Source organism: Schistosoma haematobium, chromosome ZW (assembly GCF_000699445.3).
Source record: "Schistosoma haematobium chromosome ZW, whole genome shotgun sequence".
NCBI classification, from domain to species: Eukaryota; Metazoa; Platyhelminthes; class Trematoda; order Strigeidida; family Schistosomatidae; genus Schistosoma; species Schistosoma haematobium.
Window position 1 is genome coordinate 23,126,223 of NC_067195.1, and position 12,547 is coordinate 23,138,769.

The 12,547-nt window shown below is 32.0% G+C and overlaps 1 protein-coding gene across 2 annotated transcripts in view; it reads left to right on the forward strand.

The window, feature by feature from the left end:
* Nucleotides 1–12,547, forward strand: part of MS3_00003057 (uncharacterized protein) — a 20,980-nt gene continuing 8,433 nt past the window's right edge. Inside the window, exons 1-21 of one of the 2 annotated variants that reach the window (XM_051210738.1) lie at nucleotides 1–287; nucleotides 321–368; nucleotides 409–479; nucleotides 510–609; nucleotides 638–832; nucleotides 882–1,066; nucleotides 1,097–1,139; nucleotides 1,172–1,242; nucleotides 1,296–1,392; nucleotides 1,427–1,561; nucleotides 1,591–1,803; nucleotides 1,838–1,946; nucleotides 1,984–2,285; nucleotides 2,330–2,526; nucleotides 3,415–3,592; nucleotides 6,716–6,839; nucleotides 6,881–6,941; nucleotides 8,324–8,457; nucleotides 10,542–10,631; nucleotides 11,164–11,256; nucleotides 12,009–12,141. In XM_051210738.1, the coding sequence (XP_051070755.1) occupies nucleotides 1,218–1,242; nucleotides 1,296–1,392; nucleotides 1,427–1,561; nucleotides 1,591–1,803; nucleotides 1,838–1,946; nucleotides 1,984–2,285; nucleotides 2,330–2,526; nucleotides 3,415–3,592; nucleotides 6,716–6,839; nucleotides 6,881–6,941; nucleotides 8,324–8,457; nucleotides 10,542–10,631; nucleotides 11,164–11,256; nucleotides 12,009–12,141 (1,891 nt within the window). In that variant the 5' untranslated portion in view covers nucleotides 1–287; nucleotides 321–368; nucleotides 409–479; ... (3 more) ...; nucleotides 1,097–1,139; nucleotides 1,172–1,217. Of the gene's footprint in view, nucleotides 288–320; nucleotides 369–408; nucleotides 480–509; nucleotides 610–637; nucleotides 833–868; nucleotides 1,067–1,096; nucleotides 1,140–1,171; nucleotides 1,243–1,295; nucleotides 1,393–1,426; nucleotides 1,562–1,590; nucleotides 1,804–1,837; nucleotides 1,947–1,983; nucleotides 2,286–2,329; nucleotides 2,527–3,414; nucleotides 3,593–6,715; nucleotides 6,840–6,880; nucleotides 6,942–8,323; nucleotides 8,458–10,541; nucleotides 10,632–11,163; nucleotides 11,257–12,008; nucleotides 12,142–12,547 lie in introns of both variants that reach the window. The other variant, XM_051210737.1, reaches the window with a different exon arrangement.

A 12,547-nucleotide genomic window follows, 5' to 3' on the forward strand; every position in this document is an offset into this window, starting at 1 on the left:
GCAGTATAACAAAGTCATTAACCCATTATCGTGAATGATTTGTAATCACGGTAGTAATAGTCTCATATTTGAGAGGTTTTCATGTTCAGAGTCTGCACCTGATACACTTCGAAGTCTTAACTGCATTTTTTGTCTGATATCTGTTATTTTCGACCAGTCCTTGGAGCATAATATCCGCCAGCAATATGCAAACAAGTTTTTAAACTTTATTGAGGTCTCCAATCTTCGCTGTGAAACTGTAATCTGCAGTGAAAAGTTGCTCGATAAATCTATAAATTCCATTTTAAGTAATTTACCTGATCTTAAATTTTTATTCTCAGGGACGACTTCTACAGAACTTCTTGAGAAAGATCAATGCACTTTTACAGGTATATACATATATCAATAAACAAACTGGACGCACTGTAGTTCTGAAGTGTTTGCTTCTTCTAGCTAGTCCTAAACTAAAGCTGAAGTATCTGAGTTACACATACTATCAAGTAGGCAGTTATCTACTATCTTATTCACAGGTTATTTCAAATATTGACAAAAGTCAGGACTACATTTATAACCTTAAGCTGTTTTGCGGTTTATTGGACAATCTAGCGGCTGCGAATCCCGTGCTTCCAGGTATTTCTTGAGTTATCTCTAACATTAGACGTAATCAAAAATTATATTTTCGTATTAATTACTACCATATCTTCTTACCTGGATTCATCTTCAATCTGTTACTTAAATTGTCTTCTTAAACATCTTCCAAGAAAGTGTTTTGATTCAGTAAGAACCAGTTTCCAGAAAGTTGCAGAGTTAATCCTAAGAAACAAGAGCAGGGACATTGTGGAAACCGGGCTAGGTTTAACTGATTAGTTTAATATTTACATCTGCACAGATTGTTTGTTCAGATTGTCTCTCTGCAATCGAAGCTTTGTTGATATTTGCAAATATAAAGAGCTCCCGGTGGTTTTACGTGCTCTTTTAAATTCTAACGATGATCAAATTAAAGAAATAACATTTACATTCATTGAACTCCTGGTGAATAAGTTTAATGATGATGCGATTAAATTGGTTTGTACGTCTGGTATCATTGGTATGTATACGTTGGTTTGAATTATTTTAGAACTCCTGTTTGATAATATTTCTTTTAAAAACCCGTGTTTTAGGTACTAAATTTGTTTCCTTAACATAACTTCAGAAACGTTTTAAAATGCTTACAAAGAATAGGTACAGAAGTAGAGCTGATGTCTTCAAGTTATGTACCACATGGTGAGTTATCCTAAAGTTATTCGAGACTGCTGATCACTTTGACTTCTTATCAGGAATTGGCCAAATTGTAAAAGCCATGGATTCGAACCGTGACTACGAAAATGAACTTTTGCCAAGGCTTGTGGAGATTACAAATGGTTTCATAATGTAGTAAGTTGATAGATTGTTCACATTCATTCCGAAGCTATAATGGCCCACTAGACCTTTTTATATGCCCATCAATTTTAGGAAAATTTCTGGTGGCCATTTCAGATATTATGGAAGACTGCACAGTACATTTGGGAATATTAGGAATAACCTGTGTCGCTAATATCTTCAAGTAAGCTCCTTAAGTAAAGTTATTTGCAGGTATGGAAGAGGGACAGCAGTTATGCCGATTAAGGAACTCGAAAAATTTCTAAATTTTGTCGAACATTTTGCAAGAAAACAAATTTATAATTTTAGACACCTTAAGCAACCGAATAACGAATGTGTAATCTCAAATCCAGACATGAAAATAGAAGAAAAGTCCTTGTGTATTTTATTATCAACTTTGCTGAGTTTGTTACGGGAAATGCACACGTAAGTTTTGCTGTAATAACATCATCATGTTTAGCTTCCTGTATACGAACAAAACGATCCCAATAAAAGTTCCCGAAATCATTATGGAAATTGAATATTCTCTCACGTATATATTTTTTTCTGTAGTGATGAATTTAGTTTCTGTAGGTTCTATCTTATTAAATTCTTATCGTTTCAAAGCAATTAATGTCTAAAAATGTTACTGTGGAGGATTTGTTATCCGTGCTAAAAATAACAACAATGTATGCTTATGGTATATGCTCAGACATTTCAGTGAAGGAGATTACCAATATTTGTGGCAGGGTATTTGAGCAGTTTCATACCTTTAAAAACTGTATTTCGAACGCTCTGAAAGACAAAATTTGCGAAAGTTTCACTTTGCTTCTTCCACTGTTTTACAAGATTTGCTTTTTGACTAGTAATGAGAACATCAAAACAGCTTTGTGTTCATCTGGCTACCATACACTTAACGATAAAAAGCGGTAACTACATATTTTGTTACATGACTAAATGAAATTTGCTCTAGGGATGTCAGTCTCAGTTTTTGTTTCACATTTTTCTCGAGAGAAATTTTGCTAGCTGTGATGACAGTCAACTCCAGTATATTTAACAATCTTAGTATTCCGTATCTATCAGGGGGCAAACATTTAGCTGACGTCCTAAAGAAAGATGAATTTAAAACTTGGATTTCTACTTTAATTCGTGGATTTAAATATTTTACGAGTAAGTTCAAAATGTATTTAATGGTTTGAATATTTAGAACAATGATACAAACTTTTCTTAATCTTACCAGTACTGAAGTTTCTAAAAAACAATAGTGTTCATAAATTGCACGTTTTTTTATTTAAAGAAATTTGAGCCGCTGCTTCAAAGAGAAATATTATTTAACTAGATTATCAGAAATTTAGAAAGGCATTTCAAACAACAATATTCACAGGATAGAAAGCATTTGGCCACTAATGTATTATGAAAATATTCGAATAGTTGATACTTTACGTCTTTACATATTTGGACATGCGGACATTATTTGCAAAATAGTAATCAAACAATATGGTTCTAGTGAAATTCCCCCTGTGAGCAAACTCCACTTATGTAGCTTTGTCAATAATAAAAAGGTTCTTTTTCGTATATGGTGTGATGTCAAGAAAAGTATAAGCCACTTTTGTGATGATAGGGGCCCTTGATTAGTTTGCGTGTAGCAGCAAATACAGCTGATTAAACGACATCTTGTGTCATGGATTTTGTTTATAAATGTACATATATATATATATATATATATATATATGTAGGATTACATGTATGTGAGATTTTGAAATAAACTTTAAACCCTTCTTTAAATACTATTGTAGCTGAAAATCAAGATTTTTTATAGTTACGATTTGTTTTACTTTCCAATTGAATGTATCTTAACAAAAACCTCACGTTACGTCCAAAATTATCTGTATGAAAAAAAGCATTAAAAATACTTAGTTAATATTATTTCAGAAAAACATTTAGTGACTAAACGTACCAAAATTTTAGGGTATAACTCAGTGTTTTCAATTAGAAAGCGCTTCGAATACACTGTTCAGGTTGACTGCTTTTGTATTTTTGGTGTCTTTCCCTATCAAGGTGTGAATTTTGAGTGTCTTGAAAAATACATGGAGTTAAGTATACAAGGACAAGAATTTATTGATATTTCTGCCTCAGCAATATCTATTATATGCGTCCTAATCAATCGTAATATCAAACATATTAAAACATTGCAGAATTTCCCTTTGGTTGAAGATGAAAATCATGAGGCATTTAGGTAAGTGGTATTTGGACAAAAAGCCTGGTTAGTTATAGATTCACTTCATGTACAGTAGTGTGAAGGAAACAAGCTCATAGCTTTGTAAACACATTCGACAATTTTTTTAGAATGAGCCAGACCTTGATATCTTAGTACATTAAAGTTTTTGACGAGACACATTTATTTTAAATATGCTATAAAAGTTTTATACCGGCACATTAAATTTTGTACGTTTTATAGCATAGTGAACTACATTTTATCATTCTTTTGCGTATAATGTTATTTTGGAATTATTGTCAACATCTTTTATCATCACAACTTCTATGAGCAGACTGAAAGGGAGTCACCATATTATCCTACTGTTGAACGAAAAATAATTCTGTCAAGTTTATGAACAATTAAATCCATTTTAATCTTAGCATGTTATAGAAATAGGACCACTATTGAATCTGTCATTTCTATGTACTCATAATAACTTTGTAGCAAGTTAAATAGCTTATCATTGATTAAAAAGTTGAAATATTTTGTTCTTGTGTCGCACCAGACATCAGTTGTGCTCTTTAGATGCTATTGCACTATCTATCAAAGCGGACGTTAAAAGACATCTAAAACTTACGAAAACCGTCATTTCAACGATTGCCTAGCTTTAGTTGGTCAGTGATTTTCATAAAACTCAATAATCTCCACAATTCCATAATACAGAGCTATCATTATTAAAACAGAACAATTGGAAGAATGAGCTTGAGACTGATCGATTGCAGTCCTAAACATCAATGGGAAGATTCAAGTAAAATAATACAAGGTGAATTAAAACTTCACCTCATTGCACAAGCAAGTGGCTATCAGGACTCAGTAGCTAGGTAGGTAATGCAATGGCGTTTGAAGCAGACGGTACTGGGTTCGACTCCCGGAGTAAACATCAACTCTAGGATGCAGGTACATCCAGCTGACGAGTCCCAAATATAACGAAATGCACGTCCTAGATTCCACTGCTAACCACCATTCAACGTTTCTTAGAATGGGGTTCTGTTTTAAATAATTACATACAAAACGGTTCACTGAAATTTTGTTCAGAGTAAGTTTTCTGTGATGATAATCTGATTTTCCAAAGCCTAATATATCAGCTATGGTAGCCTAACTTCTGGATCTGGCTAAAACGTACACTGTTGTTATGAAATAAAAGCTAATCGAGGTTGATAGTTTCAAATTGTTATTTTCAGTCGTTTTAGAAGACACTTATACCAAAGTGTTTCCCAATTTAAGGAAATTCCCACCATTATTAGGAACATTAGTATAGTGTTTTGGAACTTCTACGAGTTTTACTTGGTTTCAGAATTACGGAAAACCTCGAACAAGTAAAGAATAAGTGGTGGTTTACTAAGTTAGATAGAATGGTTCTATTTTAAGTCGGATATAACATTTTGTCACCTTATTTTGTCTTCGGTTTAAATTTGGAACAATACTATAAGTGTAACCATGTAATACTCATCTACTATTTTGCCGAAGGCACTTAACTTATTAGACCAGCATATTTTTAATTGTGAACTTGAAATTAAGAATATATTACGTGTACCAACTTTCAGGTCATTATATAAACTACTTTGGCTATGGGACAAACGATGCTTTACATTTTATCATTTTTCTGTCAGAATGTACCTACCATATGTATGCACTGTAGTTATAGCTTACTGAATATTCTTATTTTGTTTTTTGAGTAGCACATCACACGTGTTTAAAGCCCCCAACACTAACTGATTTATTTATTCATCCACCATATACTATTCAGTATAATATAACCTAGAGCGATTTTTATTTTCAACAATCCTTGAGGAACTAGATGAAGAGATGTAATGTCTTTCCTTTTCAGAACTTAAAACAGTGCACATGCTGTTTGCTGTGAGTTACCAAACCTTATATATAGTAGGTAGCCCATTAGAATAAGAACGACTCGATATCAATCACCAAATGGTTTTGAAAACGTCATCAAGGTTTCTTGTCATAATTCTTTATACGTTGTTACGAGATTCTTCATAACAAAATTAAAAAGATACCATCAAACATAAGAGTAAATTGTGTCAAATATTCATATCCAGAGTTCGTTCACCAATAAAAAAGGGGAAAAAAACATATAAACAGTGAAAGTTTTGCTGCTATTTAGTGTTTCAAGAATGTGTTCCCAAATGGACTTTGAATGCGATTTATCTTAAATTGATTTCCTGGTTTTTGATAGATCACCATTCCTCTCTAAGCCAAATTATGGTCTATGGTGTCTCGAAAAACGCAACAGAATCTTATTTATTCAATCGTATTACGGATATAAACATTTTTAAATCGGATATATAGTACTTAAAATTACATTTAAAAAACTGTGAAAGTTTTAAAGATACTGGCTCCAAAAGTATTTCTAGGTAAATCTATTTAATCATGGCAGAACATAATTTTAATTACAGTTTTCTCAGTGCATGAATAGCATGAAAGGGAAAAGCGAAGAACTAGGTAAATCTGTTACTGAAAATAAACCATGGACATATCTACTACCATTTTCAACCAAACAATATAATCACCCGTGACTAAGATGACAGGATACATTGTTTAATACTCCATCTTCCTTCACGCATCATTAACCTAATTTATTGACAATTGATTTTATTCAATACTGCCCTTACAGAACGATATCGTTAATACATAATCTGTCTATCGTAATCATTCAATCTTTATTCAGTGGTCTGCCTATGATACGTACGAACATACATCTCAATTTTCTTCAATCATCAGACGATTCTGTTGGGTAACATCAAATTATAAGCTTAGACGTAGTTGAGCCAAGAAATTCACTTGTTTGACCACCGAATTTTACAGCTTATATAAAATTTAAGGGACTTAAAGGGCATATAAGCTGCACGATTGATTATTTATGTCTCAATATCTTAAACAACATTTTGTGTCATTTAGGCTGTGAATGCGCCTCAGATCATCTGTAGTTTTTACCACTGTGAAGGTTTCTGAGATAGACTTGTGGAGCTATATATATATTAGAGAAAATACGGTGTGTATGTATCAATCATCAACTTCTTGAATTTCACTCAAATGGTTTTTAATAAAGGATTGAATAACCCTTATTTCTTATCTTTTTAAAACTAGGAATTATGTTATTTTCCCAAGCAAAACTTTAAAGCGAATAATTCAGTTTCCCACTAAAGTAGGAGTCAACTTCTTTCTTCTGATTTCTGTTTTAATCACCGTAGAATTTCTCATCACATATACGGTAAAGCGATATTTTAGTTTCTTAATTGATAATTCTTCTAGTGTTTGCCGAAATTCTGGGATTTTTTCGATAATTCCGTGATCACCGATGAGTATAATAAAGGTATGTTGTTGTAAATGTGAATACATAGATCTTATTCGTCTGAGCTCAAACTTGATACATCTTGTGCAAAGCTTGCAGACCAAGCAAGCCTTCACTACTGATGTCAAATATTTAAAAATAATTGATTTAATATGTTTGCTGGTTTTGCGCTACATCCGATACTTCATTAAAATTACTACCTTTACCAGTTATTTTTTCGAGTTACTAAAATAATCATCAACTGAGAATGTATTTATTTCGATTCTCGAGAAAATCTATCATAGTTATTTGCTTGATTATATGATATTGATTGTTTTATTCCAAAATATTTTATATGAATCTGAAATTCGGGGGAAAAACTGTCAATTTATTCTTCACTTCGCATATTGGGTATCTAAACAATAAATAAAGAGATTAAGCTTTCAAAAATACTTTGTGACTATACAGTTACCAGCAAGTATTTGTCTTATTGCTACTGACGCTTGTAAAATTTCTGATTAGTAAGACGGAGAACTGAGATGATTTACATTTCCATGTCAATCGGGTTCGGAATTGAAAAGATTCTTTCAAATCGTTTACATAATGAACATTCAGATTCATCGAGTTTTTTTAAAATGAAGCTAACAATATCTACCAACTAATTTGAAGTGTCATAGCTTTAATTAAAAGTACATTGGAGTGAAAGTGTAGACTGCTTTTATATTTTCTGAAAACGTTAGCTATTGACTGAGTGGATTCAAAATTTACTCAAAGACTATGCGAGTTGAACTTAACTCCCTATTTTTGTACAAAATAAGGCTTTTAAGAATAATTCACTCAAGATGAGAACGCATTCGGTAAAAATTCGGTTTTTAGTAATTACCATTTGTGGATAACTAAGCTCGTAATTATGGAGGGTAATAATAGTCACATGATTCTGTAAGATATGTACAAGTAGTACTTCCTAGTTAATTAAATTTAGAGAATTCCAGTGATGCTATTTTAATTCCAGAATGCATCTTAGATAAGTAAAATGAAATGATCACCTAGTTAGTTATTTAAAAACAAAACTAGTAAATATGTGCCTTTCAAATTATTAATTCCTTACTTAGATTATTGAACACTATACTAATAATAGAAATTGTGACATTTGTCAGGGAAAACACCAACTCTAATTTCGATCTGGATTTCTATCATCCAGTATTTTTCACGATCATGTGGTAATAAAAAAGCATTACCTCATGATAAATTAACCGTATTTTTCTGTGTAATATATGCTCATTTGTACAGAAAACACTTCCATGAATAGAACACAGATTTTTTGTAATTACTAAACGCTGATCTACATCGCCTTAAACCCACTGACCGTGAACGTGCGAAACGTGAAAATTCATGAAGTTGAAGTCATTCTTTTTATATTTTAGGTTTAGATATTTTATCTTTAGCACTGTTTGATCGTCTACAGCCTGTACACACTCTGGTTCTATTGCGCACTCCACGATTTTCTACTTACTTAGAAAATTGCAGTCCCTGTTGGATCAAAATAGCCCAAAAAATTGTAGGTTAAAGGTCATTTTTGTTATAGTATGAGAGTTTTTTTATTCTTTTGGCTAGAGCCAATGAAGCTATTTTACTTCTTATAGCGTCTTCCTAAAAATCACAGAGTTAAATGATTGACAACTAATGCATATGGCATTCCACAAAAGATTTTAAGACCATTAGATATCTTAGTTGCAGTTGACCTTAAGGGAACTTTCCAAAGAGGAATCAATACTTTAAGTGTATAACCAAAGCTGCTTATGATTGTATAAAAGTTAAAAATACTATTGATTACGGACAGTAACTGCACCCTAAATAATATTTCTAATTACTCTTAAACAAGAGTACTTCAGGTAGTAAAATTTCTTACACATCCAGAATTATTCATATTTAGTATATCCATTATAATATTCTGTGTTCGCTTTGTTGACTGAACTTTTGTTACTGACGAGATATAAATACGTCTTTATCATCCCTATGCCATTCACAGAGTCTTTTTTTCATAAAACAATGTGAGGTCGATTTCTAACTTTATTTACTGATAAGCTATTATACCAATATAAAGATTAGATCTGGAAAATGTAATAATTTAGGTGTTTTGTTCGTGATCAATATCTATCGTTCTGTTTGAACTATCGGCATTTTTCAGGATTAAGAATATGCACTAAGTTACAAAACTTTTTCCCATCAGAATACTTATCTATTCCATATTTATTTATTCGGGAAAAACGTTCACGACCATGGTGATCAAAGAATAATCAACCAGAAGAAATTGCCAAAAACAGAATATACCTCAACTTCTTGTCTACTTCTTTGTTTTATGTTAGTAAAAGAGCACCGTTAGAAGTGGTTTGTGAAATCATATAAAAAGACCTAGTAAAACCATAAACTGTTGTGACTTTAAAGTCCATCTAGTTATCACGTCATTTGTTCGCCAATCGAAATACAACTTATTCACTCTTGTACTGTACTAACTGCTATGATGGAAAGAAAAGTCAAAATTCGATGGATTTACTAATCATGAGTTTTGTTCAACATTACTTCTCTTATGATATTTTATTCTGTATAACATACGATATTCTTGTATTAAATTGACATGAACTATACTCAGTAAGTGATTTGTTATAACTCTAAGTATTTTTTCATATATGTGAATTACATTCTAATTATCAGTCAAAATGGGTGTACAATCAATATATAAATGAGTGTATTTTCGACTAGAGTCGTTGTCGTCATCGTGTTTTGGGGTTAATAAATCGTCACTTATACCAGTCTTTGTGTTCTTACTTTCGCGTCGTGGGAATTGCAGAGGTCCCTCGTTTTGAGCATAAGTGATAAGCGTTTCCGACATAACAGTACGTGACGTCCAAAACAAGACAATCAGTATTCAAACGACAAGTTGTAACACTAACCAATGACGTTCGACCGGTCTGATCAGCCTAGCGTCCTTATTGGTCCTTTGTTCGCCTTGCCCGTTCAACTGAGTCCAGAACACCAATAACAGTTTCCGCTATGCGAATCTTTTATTTCAGACATGCTCGGTTTATATAGCAGCCAAACAGGCCTCATCACACCATAAAATAGGAAATAACATTTATACAAAGTAAAGCCCAAAGTGTCTGTGAACGTGGGAGACTGTAATCAATAAACTGAACATAACTTAAGGACGAAATGAAGCTTATAATAAGGAGGATATAGATATATATAATCTAGTTACTGAACATTTATACAGTAGGAATATATATATATTAATCCATTAATAAGTCTCAGAAGTTACTCGTAATTTAATCTTTGCTAGGATATAACAGAAAAGTTTAAAATTCAGTATCGAGAACATTATAGAACCTAAACTATTACATTGATATTGCTTGTTACTGATCGTTATTACAACAAAATGTAAACGACCAAGTGTCATTTCATCACTAAAATTCCTTGGTTTTCGTTCTCAAATAATGAAAAGAAAGAAGAATGTCATGCCTAAAAAACACAGGACAATCTCTGATAATCATGATAGGATTAACAACCTAAACAAAATAAAACAAGATAATCAGTTATATGTAACAAGTAACACTTCCAAACATTTAGTTTTTTATTTCTGCGTAGATACTACAGTGCCACAGTGATGAACTATTGATTGAGGAACAAGTATTTTCCCTACTTCCCACAACTTACATCTTGTTATCCAATACTTGGGTGAGTATACTTTTCTAATTGAATGCGTTCTACCCCACAACATTTACCTCAGTTTCTTGACTTTCTTGATATCTTTGAATTGCAATAGAAAGTATCTGAAACTTTTCCAAAATTACGTTTAGAACAATGGTGATCCAACTAGTCTCTTAGTTGGACCCATGAAAAATCTGAATAATATTTTAAATTTTTGTATAACGTTTTAGTTGTTTGGAATATCATACGCTTATATCCCTAAGATATTCGTTTTTTTATTAAAATGGAACCCTGGGGTCCCAATTTCAATTCCTGATGAGAAAGTGAGCATACATCAGTGGAAGTCATCTAGATCTCTCTGATTCATAATGATTATTCAGCTTATTTCAGTCCATGAACTAATTTATATCCACAATTAAGGATTTACTTAAAATTGTCATATTTAACCTATCGATACGATGAAAATAGCTCATAAGTTACAAACAGTAAACTAAAAACTAGGGTTCAGTCGTTTCAATACCCGACTTTTGAATTATATCAATTTAATTTTTACATATAGACAGTATGGTACAACAATTTGGTGAAATTCGACAATCCGGATATCCTTCAGCGTTTAGTTCTAACTTTCGAAATACAAACACTCAGCTTAAAGGTTAGTTTTCATAGTCATTAATGAAATATCCATTTAAAATTATTTTATATCTATCTTTTACTGAATATGTTGATTCATTTAGAAACTAGTGTGAAAGCAACTGAATGATGTTATTATGACGGCTTCTAAATGAAAAGCTAAAAGAGTTATATGTATTCCAGAAAGAGTTTTTCATTTTTGCTTTTCACGACGAACTCGAAAAAAAGTGATTGATGAACAGTATTTTGTTACCTAATATGAAGTCCTTGCCTAACTGTCATAACTATAACTCACATTTCCAATTTTGTCTACAAGCTCTTCTTTAGGGAATACAAAAATTACTATTCACTTAAGTTGGTTCGAAGTTCATGTTCTCTCCTAATGAAACTTATTAATTTGTTACATGCAAGAACGATATGATCATGATCAATTTGTATTATCGCGAATTATCTTGGCTTTTCTATCGTTCAAATAGATATGGTTGATTAAACCCGGAAATTGTCTTCTGTACTTTCAAAGCTTGAAGAAATTTAGAAATCCCGTTGACTACATCTAATGACTGTTCTTGCTTTGATAATGTCGAAAATTTTAACTGAATGATGTATGGTTGCACCACAGTTCGAAATTTTCTCTAAGAGGACTGACAATAACGTTTAATAACATGAGTATTAAAACTATGTGTATAATTTTATCCTCTGCTGATTTGCAAATAGGCTGGTTAAAGAGATATTTTTGCAGACACTGAAATATTTATTGTATTTTTTTTGCCTAAGGAAAAGGATGGATCAGTAGAAACTAGTTATTCTTCTGTTCAGAGAAAACAGTTAGCACTTTATATTTGTGATTGTCTCTCAGTACTGCCAAATAACCTTCCGGGATCGTTTCTAGACGTCTTCACTTCTAACTGTAAGTCATATTCTCAGGCTTTTATTTTACTCAATTTTCGGGTTCATAAATGCTTTACTTGGTTCAATCCTGAACCCTAAACATTTTTAAAAGATGTTTAATTGTTTTTTAACACTACGGCAATTTTTGAACCGAACTCTGTCTACTTTGATTTTGATACCTAAATAGAATTATATATAAAATGTGGCTCAAAGTTAAGCTTAATAACTTGTTCTTGGTTCACAAACCACATAAAATTCTTGAGTTAAACCTTTTCAGAAACATTTATTAAAGCAGTACATATTAGTAATCCGATTATTTTTTCTGATAAAATCTGCTAGATTAGAGAGGTAATCATACTTATGATAATCCGTTTGTTATATAGGATCATTTACGTGATGTTTATACATTAACCTTCCTTCTGACT